This window comes from Lampetra fluviatilis, chromosome 79, assembly GCF_964198595.1.
Source record: "Lampetra fluviatilis chromosome 79, kcLamFluv1.1, whole genome shotgun sequence".
Classification (NCBI taxonomy): Eukaryota; Metazoa; Chordata; class Hyperoartia; order Petromyzontiformes; family Petromyzontidae; genus Lampetra; species Lampetra fluviatilis.
The window spans coordinates 1,498,803-1,518,847 of record NC_136353.1 but is presented as its reverse complement, the minus strand read 5'-3'; the positions used below and the strand labels follow the sequence as shown (position 1 = coordinate 1,518,847).

At 46.3% G+C, this 20,045-nt stretch overlaps 1 protein-coding gene across 1 annotated transcript in view; it reads right to left on the bottom strand.

The window, feature by feature from the left end:
- LOC144953629 (sialate O-acetylesterase-like) overlaps positions 1–20,045 on the bottom strand; it is a 47,995-nt gene that overhangs the window by 6,903 nt on the left and 21,047 nt on the right. The window contains exons 6-13 of the mRNA XM_078884217.1: positions 16,097–16,235; positions 15,113–15,299; positions 14,099–14,184; positions 11,034–11,167; positions 10,455–10,609; positions 9,642–9,837; positions 8,950–9,251; positions 8,622–8,679 (exon numbers count right to left, since the gene is read on the bottom strand). Of these exons, the coding sequence (XP_078740343.1) occupies positions 8,622–8,679; positions 8,950–9,251; positions 9,642–9,837; positions 10,455–10,609; positions 11,034–11,167; positions 14,099–14,184; positions 15,113–15,299; positions 16,097–16,235 (1,257 nt within the window). The remainder of the gene's footprint in view (positions 1–8,621; positions 8,680–8,949; positions 9,252–9,641; positions 9,838–10,454; positions 10,610–11,033; positions 11,168–14,098; positions 14,185–15,112; positions 15,300–16,096; positions 16,236–20,045) is intronic.

Here is a 20,045-nt window from a genome sequence, read left to right as displayed (position 1 = left end):
CGGAGTAACCTTATTCTCTCCGAGATTAGTGATAGGCTAGCTTTAAATAAGATCTGTTGTCATCATGGATAAAGATTCATACAACAACAAAATCCTGGACCTTCTTAATGATGGGAGTTACTCCAAAATTAAAAACGATCCCACTAAAAGCCTAACGACAAAAACCAACAGTATCATCATGAGTTCGACTTCCCTAATCGAACCAAGCAAACGTCCCTCTCTAAAACCATCGGCGGCAAGACCTCCCAGACTCTATGGTCTTCCTAAAATCCATAAAGAAGGCACCCCGCTACGACCCATCGTGTCGACGATAAACTCTCCGACGTACAAACTAGCCCGTTTTCTATCAGATACTCTGCTCCCCTTCACAGGCAAGACCTCTTCGGCAGTACTCAACTCAACCCAATTAGTCTCTATGGTTAAGGACATGGTACTATCTCCTGATGACATTCTCGTCAGCTTTGATGTAGTATCTTTGTTTACCAAAGTCCCAGTACCGGACACCCTAACAATAATTGAGGACTTAGTCCAACAGGGATTGAATTCTGATGTACCTGCGCTGGTTAGGCATTGCCTCACCAACACCTATTTTACCTGGAATGGCACCTTCTACAAACAGAATGAGGGTACCCCTATGGGCTCCCCCTTGTCACCAGTTATAGCCAACATTTTCATGGAAAAGTTTGAATCAGACGCCATCCAGACATCCACCCTGTGTCCTTCCCTGTGGAAGAGATATGTGGATGACACTTTCGTCATCTGGCCACATGGCCTCCCAGCATTGAACCACTTCTTGGACCACATCAATTCTAGACACCCATCTATCAGATTCACCATGGAAGTGGAGAAAGACGGTAAACTACCATTCTTGAATATTCTGTTTAAGAGGAGGCTTGACGGATCCTTGGGACATTCTGTCTACAGGAAAGCCACCCACACAGATTCCTACCTGAAACCGGATTCCCACCACCACCCATCTCAAAAGAATTCTCTCATCAAAACGCTATACCACAGAGCCCATGGCATTTCTGACCAACACCACCTGACTGATGAATTAAGACATGTACATCGGGCCCTCAGGATGAACGGATACTCTGACCGTACTATCCGCCAAGCTGTCTCTCCCACCACACAGAAACAACCACATGAAACTCCGACCAAAACTATCACGTTACCATACATAGCAGGCGTGACCAAAAAGATCTCCAAAATTCTAAACAAACATAAGATCCAAGTCCGATTCAGCACAGTGCATAAAATCCGTGATCTGATTCCATCTGTGAAGGATGTCGTTCCTGACTTACAGTATCCTGGAGTCTACAAATTGAGTTGCATTTGTGGTGATTGCTACATTGGAGAAACAAAACGTCATGTTGCTGATCGTGTCCGCGAGCACAAGTCAGATCTGAAACACGGCAGAACTGATTCTTCGGCCGTTGCCGATCATTGCTACAACTCGGCGGGCTCTCATGAAATTGTCTTTTCCGAGACCAAGGTTCTCTGCAAGCCTCCTGGCTACCATCAAAGGTTTGTACACGAAGCCATACAAATATACAAACACAGACATAATTTCAACCGTGATGATGGGTACAAACTCAGTAATCACTGGAAAGATGTTATTAACCACGCAAAAAAGACTTAATTACACTTTTTGGACCATCTTATCTGACAGGCACTATTTTAATTTACTTCACCGAGTGTTAACATCCCCAGTTATTTTTAACAGTACTCTCTTCATTTTTCAGCCTGCATTGGTATAAACATGGGCATTTTCGTTCCTTTGTTCTATCATGTGTATCAGACCTCCCCTCCCCCCTCTCTGTCCATTGTGTTGGCGTGCGCAGCAGCCGCGTCCAAGCCGTCGCCAAATTTTTTGTTGGCTCCCTCCCCCTCCCACCCCCCTCCCTCCCGATACGTTCCATTCATTGGCTACCACATTCTGATGAACTCCCCCCCCCCCCTCTCCTCCCCCCCTTCAACTTGCTTATAAGGGATTACATCTTGAATCATTGCTTCACTTGATGCAGCTAATCTGGCTGTGACGGTCCCACCTGATGACGGAGACTTGTGTTGCCTCCGAAACGTCGTGAATTTTATTTTTATTTTTGTTTTGTTTTATTTTACTTTCATTACTTTTAATGTTTTGCCTACGTGACTTTACCGAAAAAACCTGAGAACATGAATCATTGCAGTCACGAAAGCTTCAAATCTAGAATTGAAAAAGTCAGTTTATCACGCAGGACTGTGACTCGCCGTGTGGAACTGATTGATACAAATATAGCCAGTCAATTAAACAAAAAGTCTGATTCCTTTGAATTATATTCACTAGCATTGGATGAAAGTACGGACGTAAAAGACACTGCTCAGCTCCTCATTTTTTTCCGAGGCATTGACAGTTTTGCGATAACAGAGGAGTTTTTGACCATGGAGTCCCTGAAAGGAACAACGCGGGGAGAGGACTTGTATAACCAGGTATCTGCTGTCATCGAAAGAATGACGCTACCTTGGAGTAAACTTGTCAATGTCACAACGGATGGATCGCCAAATTTAACTGGAAAAAATGTTGGGCTGCTGAAAAGAATCCAGGATAAAGTGAAAGAGGAAAACCCTGTCCAGGATCTTATTTTTCTTCACTGCATCATCCATCAGGAATCCCTGTGTAAGTCTGTATTGCAGCTTAATCATGTCGTGAATCCAGTCGTAAAACTTGTGAACTTTATACGAGCAAGGGGACTTCAGCACCGTCAGTTTATTACATTCCTGGAGGAAACTGATGCGGATCATCAGGACTTGCTGTACCACTCTCGTGTCCGCTGGTTAAGTTTGGGGAAAGTGTTACAACGAGTGTGGGAGCTGAAAGAAGATATCATCGCATTTTTGGAGTTGATGGGGAAATCTGACGAATTCCGTGAGCTAAGTGACAAGAACTGGCTTAGTGACTTTGCGTTTGCTGTGGACATATTTTCACATATGAATAAGCTGAATGTGAAACTGCAGGGGAAAGATCAGTTTGTTCACGACATGTACAAACATGTGAAAGCCTTCAAATCCAAGCTCACTTTGTTCTCCGGACAAATTGCGAACAAATCTTTTGCTCATTTCCCCACACTTGCCATGCAGGAAGAGGCACCGCGAAACGCAAAAAAATACAGCAAATCACTTGAGGACCTGCACGGAGAATTCTGCCATAGGTTCTCTGATTTCGAAAACATTGAACAGTCATTTCAGCTGGTGTCTTGTCCCCTGTCACAAGACCCTGAAACAGCACCACAGGAGCTGCAGTTGGAACTGATAGATCTTCAGTCTGACTCCGTCCTAAAGGAGAAGTTCAACTCTGTTAAACTGAATGACTTTTATGCTTCACTTAACAGAGCCACATTTCCAAACCTCCGGAGGACTGCACAGAAGATACTGACTTTGTTTGGCTCGACTTATGTGTGTGAGCAGACATTTAGCGTCATGAACGCCAACAAAGCCCGTCACAGATCAAAGTTAACGGATCAGCACCTCAGATCTATCCTGAGAATTGCCACAACCAAAATAACTCCAGACTTGGATGCACTGGCAAAAATGGGAGATCAACAACACTGTTCCCACTGAAACTGAAAGCGATTATGTGTTGCTGCAGCGAGGTTGGAGCCAAATCTCCATCACACAGCCTGCGTGGCTGCTCTAGCCTGTTAATGTAGATAATAAAGCAGTTCAAGTCAGGGAATTGGTTTGGGCGCAGGCCTCAGATGTTTTCATGATGTTTGATCAGTCACATTACGATATGTTTTTGTATTGTTCATGTTCGTGCAATTTGTTAAATTGCCTTGCAAATAAATGCTTTGCTACCTGTTAAAGGCCAAATCCTTTCATGTAATGATTTTTACATGTCATTTATATTAGTTCACACAAACACTCCATCCATCTGTTCCTGGCCCGGCCCCTCTGTCACATTTTTAAACCCATTGTGGCCCGTAAGTGAAAACGTTTGCCCACTCCTGATCTAGTCGCTCTATAGTAGTATATATTGACTCTATAGTTTTATCCACAGACTATAGTAGTAACTACTAACTCTATAGCAGTATCTGCTGACTCTATAGCAGTATCTGCTGAGTTTATAGCAGTAGCTACTGACTCTATAGTATCTACTGACTGCAGCAGTATATACTGACTGTAGTGGTATCTACTGACTGTAGAACTATGTACTGACTCTATAGTAGTAACGACTGACTCAATAGTAGTACCTACCGACTCTATATTCGTATCTATCGACTAAACAGTAGTATCTACCGACTCTATAGTCGTAACTACCGACTCTATAGTAGTACCTACTAATTATATAGTAGTATCTGCACACATTTGGGTGGAGGGGGGAGAAGAGGACATCACACTGTTCAGGATTTACCTCAGCGCGAAAGAGAAGCTCCCTCACGTTGCTGCTGAGCGAGCTCGTGTGCGTTGCTAGAGGCAACCGTGAGTCAGCATTTCCGCACATGTGCAGATGCGTGGTTTGACGCCTCGATCAGCGTAATAAAATAAATTGTTATAAAGTGTTATTTCATTACTCTTTGGTTCTTTCAGTAAAGTCATGTAGGTATAAAATAAAATAAATTAAATCACGACGTTTCGATTGCAACAAAAGCAATCATCATCAGGTGGGAAAACCACAGCAAGAAAGTTTTTTTGCTGAAGTGAGAGAGAGAGTTTCCCGTGGTATGAGGTTATATAGGTGTAGGGGTGTTACGGGAGGACAAACAAACACACAAGGGGTGGTTGCGCCCGCACGCGTAAGGGTGCCTACATCCACGTCCGCATCGGTTAGCCTGGGGGGCTGTAACGGCGCTGTGATCCCCCACGGCCCCACCCCTCGGGGGGGAGTTGCTATATAAGGCGGAGAGCCGGTGGGCTCAGGGTTCAGTATTTCAGCTTAACCAGTGAAGAGTGAAGACCGGCTAGATAGGCCCTGGGACTCCCCTGGCTCGCTGTCCTTCTAAGGACCGACCAGGGCAAGCCAGCGGCGCGGCCCTGAGAGCCCAGAGCCGATGCTCTTGTAAGAGCCGGTCTGGTTGGCTAAGGGTGCCGTGATCCTAGTGTAGAGGTGTAATTGTGTATGGGAGCGGATGGCAAACAAACACAAGGGGCGTGGTTAGGGCCGTACACATAGGAGGTGGCCACACCGACGTCCGCACCTGCATCCCCCACGGGCCCCTCCCGGGGGGGCCGCGGACTATAAGAGGGGGTGAGCCGGAGGGCTCGAGGTCGAGGTATCAGCTTTAACCAGCGAAGACGGAAGACCAGCTAGAATAGGCCCCGGAGCTCCCCTGGCTCGCTGTCCTTATAAGGGCCGACCAGGGCAAGCCGGTGGCGTGGCCCCGAGAGCCCAGACTGACGAGCAGGTCTGGGAACTCAGGGGGTCGGATCCCAGCTTGACCAGGGCTGGGACAGGTAGCCTCCCCTAGCTCCCTAGTGGAGGACTTGGGCTTAGGTTAGCGGGGCTTAGATGTTGTGTCTCCCTGTTAGCCGAGTAAGGGGACGTTACCCCTTAGGTCCTGTGTATACTCGCTAACTGTATACAAGTTGTGTTAATAAATAAGTGTGCCTCCGATCCCGTCGTCAAGCCTCCTGAGTAATTACTACACTAGCTTGGCCAGAGCTGGATCAGCTAGCCTCCCCTAGCTCTCGAGTGGAGGACCTGGGAGCAGGCTAGCCGGGCTAGTGCTAGTGGGGTCTCCCTGTTAGACGGGTGAAGGGGCCGTTACCCCTTCAAGTGTTGTATACATTGGCCTGTGTTGAGTGTAAAGTTATAATAAATAAGTGCCTCCGACTACGCCGTCTACGTCTCCTTGAACTCACTACATAAGTAAGAAAGGGGGAGGAGCAAGGGGGGAGAGGGAGGGGTGGGGGTGGGGTAGGGGGAGGGCGAGCGCTGTGTGGTGTAGTAGTACCTGGCAGATATGATAGACAACAACCAATACAAAGCAGTTACGGTTTTACCTGGTTAATAACATCCTTCCAATGATTGCTCAATTTGTATCCATCTTCTCGGTTGAAGTTATGTCTATGTTTATATATCTCGATGGCTTCATTAACAAACCTTTGATAGTAGCCCGAAGGTTTGCAGAGTACCTTGGTCTCGGAAAAAACAATATAATGCGAGCCCACAGCGTTATAACAATGGTCAACCACGGCAGAGGTATTGGTTCTGCCATGTTTCAGATCTGCCTTGTGTTCACGAACACGGTCCGAGACATGTCGTTTCGTTTCCCCAATGTAACAGCCACCACAGGTGCAACTTAGTTTGTAGACTCCAGGATATTGCATGTCAGGAATGACATCCTTCACAGATGGGATTAAATTTCGATTTAAAGTTTTCGTGACTGCAGGGATCCATCTTCTTGGTTCTTTCGGTAAAGTCACGTAGAAGGGAAGTAATAAAATAATAAAAATAAAACATAATAAAATAAAATAATTCTCACGACGTTTCGGCTACAACGCAAGCAGCCGTCTTCAGGTGAAGAATGAGACACTACCAAGCTAGGAGCTTATATATACGCTGTGTTGGAGGTGCAAGAGCGCCTTAACAAAAAGAATGTGCATATGAAGAGGAATTTATGAATATGCTAAATTCCTCTTCATATGCACATTCTTTTTGTTAAGGCGCTCTTGCACCTCCAACGCAGCGTATATATAAGCTCCTAGCTTGGTAGTGTCTCATTCTTCACCTGAAGACGGCTGCTTGCGTTGTAGCCGAAACGTAGTGAGAATTATTTTATTTTATTATGTTTTATTTGTATTATTTTATTACTTCCCTTCTACGTGACTCTACCGAAAGAACCAAGAAGATGGGATTAGATCACGGATTTTGTGTACTGTTTTGAATCGGACCTGGATCTTGTGTTTGTTTAAGATTTTGGAAATCTTTTTGGTAACACCTGCTATGTTTGGTAACGTTGTTTCTCCATGGTTGGAGAAACAGCTTTGCGAATAATGCGGTCCGAGTACTCATTCATCTTGAGGGCCTGGTGTACGTGTTCCAGTTCACTGGCTAGGTGGTGTTGGTCAGAAATGCAGTGGGTCCTATGGTGTAGTGTTTTGATAAGGGAATTCTTCTGTGCCGGGTGGTGGTGGGAATCAGGTTTCAGATAGGAATCTGTGTGGGTGGATTTCCTGTCGACAGAGTGTCTTAACGACCCGTCAGGTCTCTTCTCAAACAAAACATCCAGGAATGGTAGCTTACCATCCTTCTCCACTTCCATAGTGAATTTGATGGATGGGGGTATTAAATTAATGTAGTTGAGAAATTGGTTCAATGCTGTCAGGCCATGTTGCCAAATGATGAAAGTGTCATCTCCATATATCTTCTACAAGGAAGGACGTAGGGTGGATGTCTAGATGGCATCTGTTTCAAATTTCTCCATGAAAACATTCGCTATCACTGGTGATAACGGGAAATCCATGGGGGTAGATTCATTTTGTTTGTAGAAAATACCATTCCAGGTGAAGTAAGTGTTGGTAAGGCAGTGCCTAACCAGAGTAAGAACATCAGGATTCAGTCCATGTTGGACCAAATCTTCAATTATTGCTAAGGTGTCAGGTACAGGAATCTTGGTGAACAGAGAAACTACATCAAAGCTGACGAAAAAATAATCTGGGGACAGTGAAATGCCCTTCATTAGAGAGACCAAGTGAGCTGAGTTACGTACTGCTGAGGTAGTCTTGCCAGTAAATGGAAGCAAGGTATCAGACAGAAAACGGGCCAGTTTGTAGGTAGGTGAGTTGATAGTGGAAATGATGGGCCGAAGTGGAGAACCTTCGCTCGCCCTTCCCCTACCCCACACCCCCACCCCTCCCTCTCCCCCCTTGCTCCCCCCCCTTTCTTACCTATATAACTTCTTACCACGGCAACTCTCTATCCCACTTCAGCAAAAAACTTTTTTGCTGTGGTTTTCCCACCTGATGATTGCTTGTGTTGCAATCGAAACGTCGTGATTTAATTTATTTAATTTTTTAACTACGTCACTTTACCGAAGGAACCAAAGAGTATGGATCCCTGCAGTCACGAAAACTTAAAATCTAGATTGTGATTTCATTAGTTTACATTTGACGGAGGGGAAAAACAAATACCGCTCTTTCGTCCGGGGGCTTAGTGTGTTGTATCTGTGTACTTTGTTGAAACATACACCCAACAGTTTGTCACTTAAAAGCATTGCAAGGCATGCGCAGACACACAGACAAAAATGTACTTTCAATAGGTAAGAGACAGTATTTTTTTACGTTGTCACTTTTAAATGTACAGTATTTCTTCTTAATTATGAGTAAAAATTCTTCCATTTTTGTTGAATCGTAACACATTTCATAACACTCACCATATGAGCATTTAAATACAGTGCATTATTGTGTTCCGATTTAGAAACCACTCGACTTACGAACGGGTCTCAGGAATGAATAAATTAAGCCGAGTACTGCCCATACTGGTATTGTGGGAAATTTTATTGCGGTATATCATGCAGTGTCGACCAAGCAATATGTATTATGGTCTTTGTCTGTGGGCAAGGGGGAGACCCCAGCCGGGGTCCCGTGGACTCCACCGGAGAAGGAATGACAGCTTACCAGCCATGGTATTATAAAGCTACTGACACAGTCATTGTGAACCCCACCAACATGACCATTATGAACCACCCAACATGACCAAAAAGGGCCCCATCAACACTGCTGTTAGGAACCCCCCCGACACTGCCATTAGGAACACCCCCAATACTGCCGTTATAAGTCCCCCCGACACTGCCGTTATGAACACCCCCGACACTGCCATTAGGAACACCCCCAATACTGCCGTTATAAGTCCCCCCGACACTGCCGTTAGGAACACCCCCAATACTGCCGTTATAAGCTCCCCCAACACTGCCGTTATAAACCTCGCTGACACTGCTGTTGCCGTTAGGAACCCCCCCAACACTGCTGTTATAAACCCCGCCGACACTGCCGTTAGGAACCCCCCCGACACTGCCGTTATAAACTACCTCCAATGGCACGTCCTTAATGAAGGGGGGTGCTGGTAGTGCGGTGGGCCCCTCTCCATAGAGGGCACAAGCGTGGAGTTCACATGGCCAGTTGGACCAAGCGTAGCGGACGGACGTCACAGCCCTGCTGGTGCTGATGCAGGTGGAGATATTGAGGAAGACACTCTGGGCTTGTACAGAGAGGATTGGAGCTGGGTGCCAGTCGTTATTGAGACACTGACCGCGCACTTGGGAACAGCAGATCTGCGATGGAGAAAAGGAGATGGGAGCGGGAGAGCAGCGGAGGGGAGAAGAGAGGAGAGCAGAGTAGGGCAGAGAAGAATGAGGGGACAGGTGGGGAGAGGAGGGAAGTTTAGGGGGAAAGTTAAGAGGTTCAGAGAGGAGGGAGTGGAGGAGAGGGGAGGGGGGACAGGTAGAGGAGAGATAGGAGAGATTATGATTTCCAATTATGAGAAAACTTGTAGCAGAATAATATGGCGTGAACTGCAGTTGAATAAACAATCTATATTCATACTTGAAGTAGAGCAAAGCATACAAACAATACAATAGAAAAAATAGTCATACAAAATAACAAAGGTATCAGAAACTGATAACGCAATAATTGTTGTCATATCATGTAACACGATCTCTGACCTGAAAATCGCCCCGTCCCCCATTGTGATGGATTAGCTCCTGTCCATATTTAATGACGAGCATTTGGGTTGTGAGGTTCACAATGGCCAACTCTGGGAAGGGGCCCTGGAATATGGAGGAACTGTCATTGTATGCAACAGCCATCGCACCCAGCAGTAGACGGGTGGCAACCTCCTGCTTGTAGCGTGGGTGGATCCTACACAGAGAGACACATCATATATTACAATACTGTTTATTACACTACATTATATATACTAAACTATTCTACAATACATTATATACTACACTGAAATACACTACATTACATACTAAACTACACTATTTTCTACACTATATTATATACTGCACTATATATATTATACACAGTAGAACTCTTTCAATTTACACTCCAACAATCTGAAGATTCCTGTAAGTCATGGTACTCCCGCACTTTGAGGAAACTTTTGTTGTCCATGGGGCAGACATCAACACATTTGCGGCAAAGTGACTTTACCGAAAAAAACAAAGAGTATGAATCCTTGCAGTCACGAAATCTTCAAATCTAGAATTTGCGGCAAAATCACAAATTTTAGGATAGTTTCTGAAAGCGGCTAATTCCTCTCGTAATCTGCTATGCACCGCTCGCTCCTTGGATTGTTATACTTTTGCTGAAGGCCTGATGGATTCTATGAAGTCTGCCCTTTGGAGGACAGACTTGAAGTGCACTATAAAGTCTGCATTTCGTACAGGACTGCTGGTCGGCTGGCTGGATAGGAGGGGAGTGATGGGAGAGGAGGTGAGAAAGGGACCATTACTTTGAAGTGAGCCACTCACCACCCATAGCTGGAGGTGCGGTCACACAAGTCAATGGTGACGGCCATGAAGGTTTTGGGCATTCGCGAGTTGGGGGAGAAACCGTAGTCTGCAGACTGGTGCCAGCGAATGCGTGGATATGAATCCGTGTTGTCATTTGGGTCACTGGTGGAGATCTATAGACAACGGGAGAGAGACATCGGGAGAGAGGTATGAATAAAGAGATACGGGGAAAGAGAAATGAAGAGAGAGATATGTTGGGAGATACAGGAAGAGTGATATGGAGAGGGAGAAGTAACACAGGAAGAGACAGGGAGAGATATGAGGATAGAGACATGGGGAGAAAGACATAGGGAGAGATAATTCTGATCAAAGAGGTCGAATATGAAAAAAAAGTTTACTTTTGTACTGCTATTAGGGACTCACCTGAGAGATAGCCGGCCACCTTGATCAAAGGGTTTCCAAAAAGTCGTTGACAAAGAAAAGCACGACAACAATCAGCCGTTTCGGGCATGGTGATGAAGTCAAGTATGGCAATCATTATGATATTTTTACGTACCAGCCATGATAAATCCACTGCTGGATGGTTTAACTTCTCACCTGTGCAAATCCAAAGGGCAGAAGCGGGTCTGTGTTGCCATTGGTGGCTGTGTAGAATTCCCGACGCCAGTCGTTAATCATGGCCGGGAAGCTGCAGTTGTACAGGTCAGTGTTGTACCCAGTGTTTCTCTCACCTGCTCAAGGAACAAGGATAAGAGAAGTGCATGTACGGTGGTACTTGCTTAAAAAACCCCAGCATCTCAAAGAGCCTTACATCAACATCTCAACCATCCCATTGCCCCGTAGCAGTCAAGACTTGGGGACCATACAGTGGCAGTTGTCCCTGTGTGGCTCAAGGTGAAAGCAGCACTGGTCTGCAAATATACAAAGACTCATGCAGAAGCCCGTAGACTCACGCGGAAACCCACAGACTCACACAGATACACAGGCAGACCTCAGTGCTCAAGATGCTTTCCTGGATAAGTAAAAACAAATCAAATCAGCACTAGAATTGGTCATTATACATTGTATACATGTGAATGCGTTATTGAGAGCATTGTTTCTTTCATATCAGCGATATATGAGGGCTTCATTTGGGTATTGGTAATAGCGCTTATAATAATTTAGATACTATACATTTAAAGATGTTTTTATCATAACATCAATAAGTCTTATGTATTGTACTTAGGAGTAAATTCTACTGTGCTCCTGATACATGGCAGTGGTGGGAAACGAGGTTGGTGGTGTTGCTGCGCTCCCAATCCGAATTATTCTCAGGAGAGTTCCAAGGACCTCCGTGATCTTAGCGATACCCTCAGTCTAAATCTCTGGTGAGGCCTCTTTGAGGTGGAGCCTAATACTCTATTCTAGTCTGTTAAGTCCTCGCCTGGCTAAACAAATGTATTTTTTAAATGTAAAATATAATCGTGAATACTAATCGAGATAATCGAATTGCAAGGGGTGGGATCTGGTTGGCCTCCACAATTCGCTGAGCAAATGATGGGCGCGGGTACAATTCCCCGGCCACTAATGCTGCGTGTTCTCACACTCAAGCGCTGTTTAGATATTTTGATTATATTTTTTGCAAAAATATTTTCTCCAGGACAAAGAATGCTGGTGATCTACAGGGTTGCGCTCAACGAGGTCTGCCTGTACATACTCGCATGGAGACTCGTAGATTCACACAGATATATTTATACTCACTTGAATACCCATAGACTCACACTGAGATTCATAGACTAGTGCAGAGATGCAGACTCAGTACTTGGGAATAGCAGGTGTATGGCTGGGGCTGACTTTGAGCTGGCAAGAGATGATTCTTGGATCTATATGTGCACAGCTTTGAGTGTCACCCTGGACTCATTGAGGTTTTACTGACATAGAGACCCATTGTAGCACCCATACAATCACAAACTCATACGTGGCTCTTCTGAGCAAAAAAATGAAGAGTGGGTAATTAGATGCGGGAAGCCGTGAGTCCTGGGCAATTGTGAGCCGTGAGTTCAGGGAATGGTGGTGGCAGCTTACGCCTCGACCAAAGATAAATACAAATATGTGATGACATCTGTGTCAGCAGCTGGGCAACGCTGATGAGTCAGATGCCTTCGTTGACCTCCTGTCCCAGGTACTGGCTAAAGTGCAACCTTGGGATAAAAACAACTTATTTGGTAACTTTAATGCCCCAGTGGGTTAAGATGCTCGTACTTGGGTCAAAGTGATTGGGAGACATAGGCCAGATCACTTCAAAATCCATGGCAAGATAATGCGAGACTTCTGTGTAGCCACCAACATGCTGTTCCAGCAACGGCGCATTCACATATCATGGATGCACGACAGGTTTAACCAATAAAGTCTGGTGGACTATATAGTGACGTAACAGCGAATGCAGGACGATGTGCTTGATATCAGGATCATCTCTGGAGCTGAGCTGTCAACTGACACATAACTCTTTAATTAAAACGTAAGCTGCAGCACCCATTTCGGGAAAGCGAGTAATTTTCAATCCCAAATATTGGGTTTGCAGATTATCTGAGAATTCCTCTAAGGTCCTTTGGGAGGGGAAACTCATACGCTGAAATAACATCATGGGGCAAGGTGAGCTTAATCCTGCTGGGGCTGCTGTGCCTCAAATATTTGAGGAAATATACATCCGCTGTGAGTTGCACTGACGTGCCATCTGTTGAGGAATTGCAAAGATAGATCCAAAGCTTGAGGCCAGGTAAAGCGCCAGGCGGAGATGACTTCTCAAGTGAACTGCTGAGGGAGATTGGTGATTGTGTGCAGGCTGCCCTATATGACACCATTACAACTGCTAAGATCACAGGATTTGTTTCACAGAATTGAAAGAATGTCCCTTATCCACTTCTCACAGTTATTAAGCACTTTTATGATGGTGGGCAGAGCCATCTCTATTTACCTCGGGTGCAACAGGGATGTCTTCTGGTCCCTACACGATTTAACATGTTCTTTGATGACAGTTTGGGAATCGTTCCATGGCTGTAGAGATGGATTTTCATCTGTTATAGATACAATGGGAGGCTGATCAATGTCCAGTTGCAGTAGAGAGATGGTTCCCTATTGGTGATGTGTTTATGAATGTGTAATAATATTATAACTGCTGTACAGCGCGTGTCTCTCGCTCCGTCTCCGCGGCTGGCTTTGCTCTGTCGACGGACGTGGCGCACGCTCTCCCTGCTCACCGCCGCGGCACTCTCTCTCCCCACGCTCGCCGCTGGCTGACGGCGCGCTGGAGAGAGGGGAGGTTCCGCTGGCAGAGCCCGCAATGTGGCTGGTGATGAGTAGAGGTAGGCGATGATGTTGCTCGGATTCCAGGCTTCCCAAACCGACCCAGAGTCCTCCCCTGCCTCTCCTTATATTCCTCTCCTTATATTCCTCTCCACGGGGCTAAGCCCCGCCTCTAGCCACGCCACTCAAGAAACCTTCTAGAGTATTCCCGTGCTTTCCCGATAGCTCCGCCCGTTTACCTTTCACTCAGATTGGATCCCCCTATTGGTTGGATGTTAGTCAACCTAGCGGTGTCCATGGAGTTACCCTCAGTCGTCCTGTAGGTGGCGCACTCTCATTACAAATGTATGTACACATGTTTATGTGTGTATGTCACTGACCTTGGTACCAGATTACCCCTTTGAGGGTCATATTCAGCAGAGGGTGTATCATTGCGTTCCACAGCACTGTCGGTTCCTGTTGACCACTGCACTCAAAGAAAAAGACAATGGTCCCTGGTGAAACCGACATAGACTATTGGGACAGGTGCTGTTAGCGAGCCCCCTTTGAATGCTGGTATGGCACATGATGAGGTTGCGTGGCCAGCACCACGCTCTTCATCTTACAAATATTAGAGAGATTGTGAAAGGCTTATATTGAGTTTCCTCTTAAAATTTTCAATTATAATTTTTGGGATTGAATGTGGGCAATAGATCTAAAGTCTTAGAATAGTCAACTTGTCTTGAGTCATTCAGTTGCCTCTGATACCTCTTTTTCCCACTGTAAAAAAATGCCATGTTGCTGACATCACAAACAATGAACGAGTGGTAACGCTCGTAGATGACATGGTGATGCCGCGTCCTCACGACGTACTGATGCCACATGCAATGAATCAGTGGAGATGCCTGTAAATGACGCTTGGTCCTGAGCCAGACACAGATGGCTGTGCGGTGGTGATATTTAACTCCCTCGCCTGGTATGCAGAATATAATGGCTTCGAACCCGACCATGACACCTACTGCATATTTGGAGTTTACACATTCTCTCTGTGATCATGTGGGTTTTCCTTCGGATCCTCCGATTTGACCTCCACATTCAGAAACATGCGTTTAGAGTATTTAGCTACTCTATAAATTTACACGTGATAAGCCACTTCATTTAACTGTCATTTGTGGACAAGTCGCTTCTGAAAAATAGCTATATAGCTCAGTGGGCCTTACCTGGAGAAATTAAAATATTTTAAAATATATTTTTTATGCGTTTTGAGGGAAGTGTATTATGGTTTGGCTCCAGTGCAACATGGCAAATAGAATTTAAACAGTCAACAATAGACTCTGTGTGGTTATTATATGATGCCTCTACGAAAGTCAAAGGGTCTCCTTGTGGGTCTATGGGAGTTTCCTCATCACACGTACCTGCTCTGAGGCTGTGAATTGAGTCCACAGCGCGCCAGGGCTCGGGGCGAGGACCAGGATTCAATGGGGGTTCCCCCCCAGCAGGACTGCACCAACCCGACGGGGACTCCCAGAGTGCGGTGTAGGTTCCGGCCAAAGAACCAACAGACGGCCGAGAAGACGGTGTAGTCTCCCATGCCTAGGCGGTCTAGACGCACAGGGAAGCGTAGATTATGCATAGGTATAGATAAATGATTCCTCGTGTAACCTCTAATAAATTGGTTAAGCAATTTCAATTAGTGAGCACCTATTAGGGCTGACATGGCACATGAGGAGGTGGTTGGCTAGCAGCACGCCAAACTACGCCTTTGTCTGCTCTATGCTGATATTGAATACACCACACCAGGTCCTCATTTGAGGGCTAGTCTACCTAGGAGATGCCCAGAACCAGTTCAGATATTCACCACTACATTTTTGGAAATCAAATTGGTTGGCAAATTGATGACCTGAGTATGGATGTGTCTTCAATTATTCCCCTAGTGGTGGGTCTCATTACAAATACAATGCTTCACCCTTTACGGCAATAAACACATGTGTTCAAATGTTCAAACACCAAGTAAAAAAAAAGTTTTACCGTTTTTCGCAACTACACATACTTTCTGATATTTGTGTTTAATGTGGACTTGATGCCTTGTAATCGGTGTCTATTTGTTCTTTGAATATCTGCATATATTGTCAGAATGGGTAAAGCCTTTTTTTAAATAATATTTATACTGGCAAAATGGTCCATTCATATTATGAACAAGTTCACCACCTGTTCCACTGAGTGAACGCAGGTCACGTTTCTCAGTCAGCTGAAGCATTTAATCAATGCGGTTTCTTGTGATAGGTTTGAACACAATTCTGTTACCAGAGCTCAATATAAATACATTCCTACCACACAGGATGTCAATTCCTGGACTGCCCATGTCAAACTCTGAGAGGTGATTAATTATGAATACTTACCAGCTGTGGGGAGACTCCAGGGGAGTGCAACTGATGCAAAGTCATCTAGAGGCTGGAGTGATGTCTTCAAGGAGACAGCGAACAGACGGACGAGAGAGAAGTTGGCGGCTTGATTCAGCTCCCAACTCGCATTCACTACCTAGATACGGGGACACGCAGATATGGGAAAAGAACAGACACAGACACCCAGAGTTAGACCCCAGCTCGTGTTAACTACCTAGTGACACGGAGACATAGGGACATGTAGACACAGTGGAACAAGGACACGGGATACGTGAAGAATATACAAAGGGACTAAAGGACATGGAGGCACAGGGACATGGACACATGAAGACCCAGAGTCGTGGGAAAATGGAGACACAAATATACGGGGACACTGGGTCACAGATGCATTGAGACATATATACACATAGACACAGGGAGGCTGATACACGGAACACAAAAACACGGGGACACAGAGGCATGATTACACGGGAACAATACACATAGGACAATTGAACATGGAAATATTGGGACACAGACACATGCAGGGGATGGCAGTGGCCATCTGGGGATTCAACAGCCTACGTACGGCGTGAACAACAACAGCAGTGACCATGGCAGACCCACGGAGGAACCCGGGATCGTGCGGAGATCTACTGCAACCACTGGGGGAGGCCGGGACACATCGCAAGAAGATGCTGAGGAGAAGTCGACCTGAGAAAACCAAGCCAGCTCTGGGAAACACCGTAGGACTTCCCAACAATCAGGCTAGTAGTGACACCATGGAAACCCGGCCAGACCACACACACAACCTCGTCATCAAACACCTCATCACCATTATCACCTGCACACCACTCGATCGTGGCAACTCAGGGCAACACAACACGGAAAATTTGAGCAACATCAAAAACATAATGGAAGAAACTCGTCAGACAGGTTGTAGCAGCGGCTACGGGGACACCGGTTTTATCAGGAGCGATAGGGGAAAATTTTGTTAGGGTGTTATTTTTGACTTGTGGTTAGCAGGAAGGGTATGGATGCAGCGTCGTTGCCTGGTTGTACCCATCCCCTACAACAACAGTTATTAGAAGTGGACGCTGAAAGACGTATGCACTTTGGACACCGTAAATTATTTCTCATGCTCCAATCTCAATATTTTTGAGCAGGAATGTCGAAGGATGTGCGCGAGTGGGTCAATCGTTGTCAAGATTGTGCAAAAAGGAAATCACCTTTCCACCCGATACAACCCCCCCCCCCCTGCAGTCGATCGAGTGTCAAGGGTAAACGAGCAGGTGGCGTTGGATATCCTGGGTCTATTCCCTAAAACATCAAGGGGAAGTAAATATGTGCTTATTGGGACAGAGTATTGCACTCGTTAGCCCATCGCATGGCCACTACCAGACCAAATAGCTGCGACTATAGCAGAGGCCTTTCTTCACGGGTATGTATTTAGCAAAGGCCCCCCTGAGAAACTGCTCACAGACCAGGATCTATTTTTTTTGCTAAACTGTTGCACAATGTCTGTGATATCATGGGCACTAAAACATTTCGATCTTCACCCTCAGTGCGACGCACAAGTAGAGAGGCTAAACTGCACGCTGTCCGCAATGTTGTGCCATGTTGTTACGGATGATCAGACAGACTGGGACTTACACATCCTAGGGGCATACCGTAGAGTGCCACATGCATCGACTAGGTTCTCCCCTTTCTTTTTGATGCTGACTATTGAAGACCAACTGGTAGCCCTCCCTGCTAAATCGGTTTGGTGTCTGGCCTCCCTCAGGCTGCCACTAGAAAGGTTGCAAGAAGCTTGCGAAGCCACGACAGCGAAGTCTGGCAGATCGCGATCAGTGAACAAACACGTGCGAAAAAGGCCGGCTATATTTTTCGGGGGTGGGGGGGGTGTTATGTAGGGGACTGTACAAGATGGTTGGAAACAGGTGGCCATTCGGCACTGTAATCATTATTTAATTAAGGACACGTGTTACAGTAAAGTGGGAGGGCCACTGTCCAATAGGGGCAGGGCTGAGCGAGTATATAAGGGGGAGAGAGGCCTGCGGGGGTGCTTGCTCGGGGACTAATTGACGACCAGAAGTGGACGACTTCAGGGCTGACTGTTTGAGATCAACTAATTGGAAATCATTGGGGCTGACTGTTCGAGAACCCACTTGGTGGAAACCATCGGGGCTGAAGATAGCCATAGCAATTATGAGTGTGGCAGTCGTTACACTCGGACTGTATATACTTTCAGAGAAATAAAGCTCTACTACCCTGAAAATGGATGTCTGCAAGGAGCTTTCTTACATATGTATGTTGAAGTTCTTTGGAACAGTACGTAGCCGACCATGCTAATCGGAGGTATCTGGAAGGACAACAAACTAAACTGAACACAAAAAGCCTTCCACTGTATGTTTATTCACTGTGACTAACCCAACAGGTAATAGATACGGCATATTGTAGTTTATATGACAACATTAACTCCACTCTGGCTTTAGCACCTGATAGCTCACAGTGATGACATCCCCTTTACTCTATTTAAAACCGAAACAGGAATATGTCTTCACAATTGTGGCAAATCGCCTGATGAAACTGGTTGTAATTTCCAGCAAAATGTCTTACTCAAATTGTAGATGTCATGGGTTTACTCTCCAACAGACCGGTGTGCTGAAGTATTAACTAATTGGCACGTTTTGTTGACGTGGAAACCCTTACTTATTGGCTCTGTCGGATAGTGGGTAAATTACACATTAAAATTTATGCGATATAACCCAAAAAAACGTTTATGATGTATATTTATTTATTTTAGCGATAGCAAACATTTTAGTTCGCCGAAACTCTGAGGAATGTATGGTAATATGCGTGCGAGTGTTACAAGTAAATTGTTTACCCCGCACTTATAGCACTGGACGAATGCTCGGCACCATGTGTGAAAATGCAGTCAAACGATCGTCTATTTATTTCTTTATGCCGCGCGGCAAACACATTTTCTTTTCGTATGAAGAAACCATGTAGATGTAGTGACATAGAACGGTCACTACTGTGTCGGCCCGTACGAGGGCTAGGGGCCCAAGGGGGTGCCTGGGGGGTCACGTGGTGGAGGGATCCGGACCTTCCCAGAGGTGGAGGAAGGGAGGTGTGGCCTGGGAAGGGAGGTGTGGCCTGGACAGAGCCAGCCATGCCTGGGCGGAGCCGGCCACGCCAAAGCAGATATAAGCGTGGTGTGAACGCAGAGCGAGGCTGTTGTACTGTACTCCGAAGTAAAGACATCATCGGTCGTCAAGTCCCGAGTCGTCGTCCTGGGCCAGGCAGGCCATGGCCTACCTGGCCCAGTCTGTGTCGCGTTCCAGAGTGTTAGTGAGTTGAGGAAGGTGGTCACCACCTCATGTACAGTGTTATATTACTTACCGTTTAATAAATAAGTGTTGCCTCCAAGCTGCGTGTGTGTGCACTTAATTCGAACCCACTACATTTGGCGTCAGAAGTTGTGGAAATATAAATATTGCTAGGTGTTATCCTAGGGAAGTAAAATGGGCACACGAAAAACAAATACAAAACTCATCTGGACGCCTTCGTACGACGGGGATGGTGTGACGACCATCCTTCGGACAGCCCCGGGGATGGCAGCCCCGGTGACAGAGAGAGAGAGAGATGGCGCTGCACGCGGAGCGGTGGGACTGGCATCGCACCGCTGCTTCGCCGCCATCGGGAACGGAGCGATGGAGCCGCGGGGAGAGGACACCGTCGTCTCTGCGGGGGCTGGCGGGGGGAGGCCCGGGCATGCGGGCCACGCGGTGGGGCCGCCAACTTGGCGGCTGATCGTGGCGCTGTTCCCGCCAACTCGGTGGCTGGTCAGGGCGCGGTTCCCGCCAAAACGCCGCTCCTGCCAACTCGGCGGCTAGTCGGGGCACGGTTCCCGCCAAAACGCCTCTCCCGCAAACTCGGCGGCTGGTCGGGTTGCGGTTCCCGC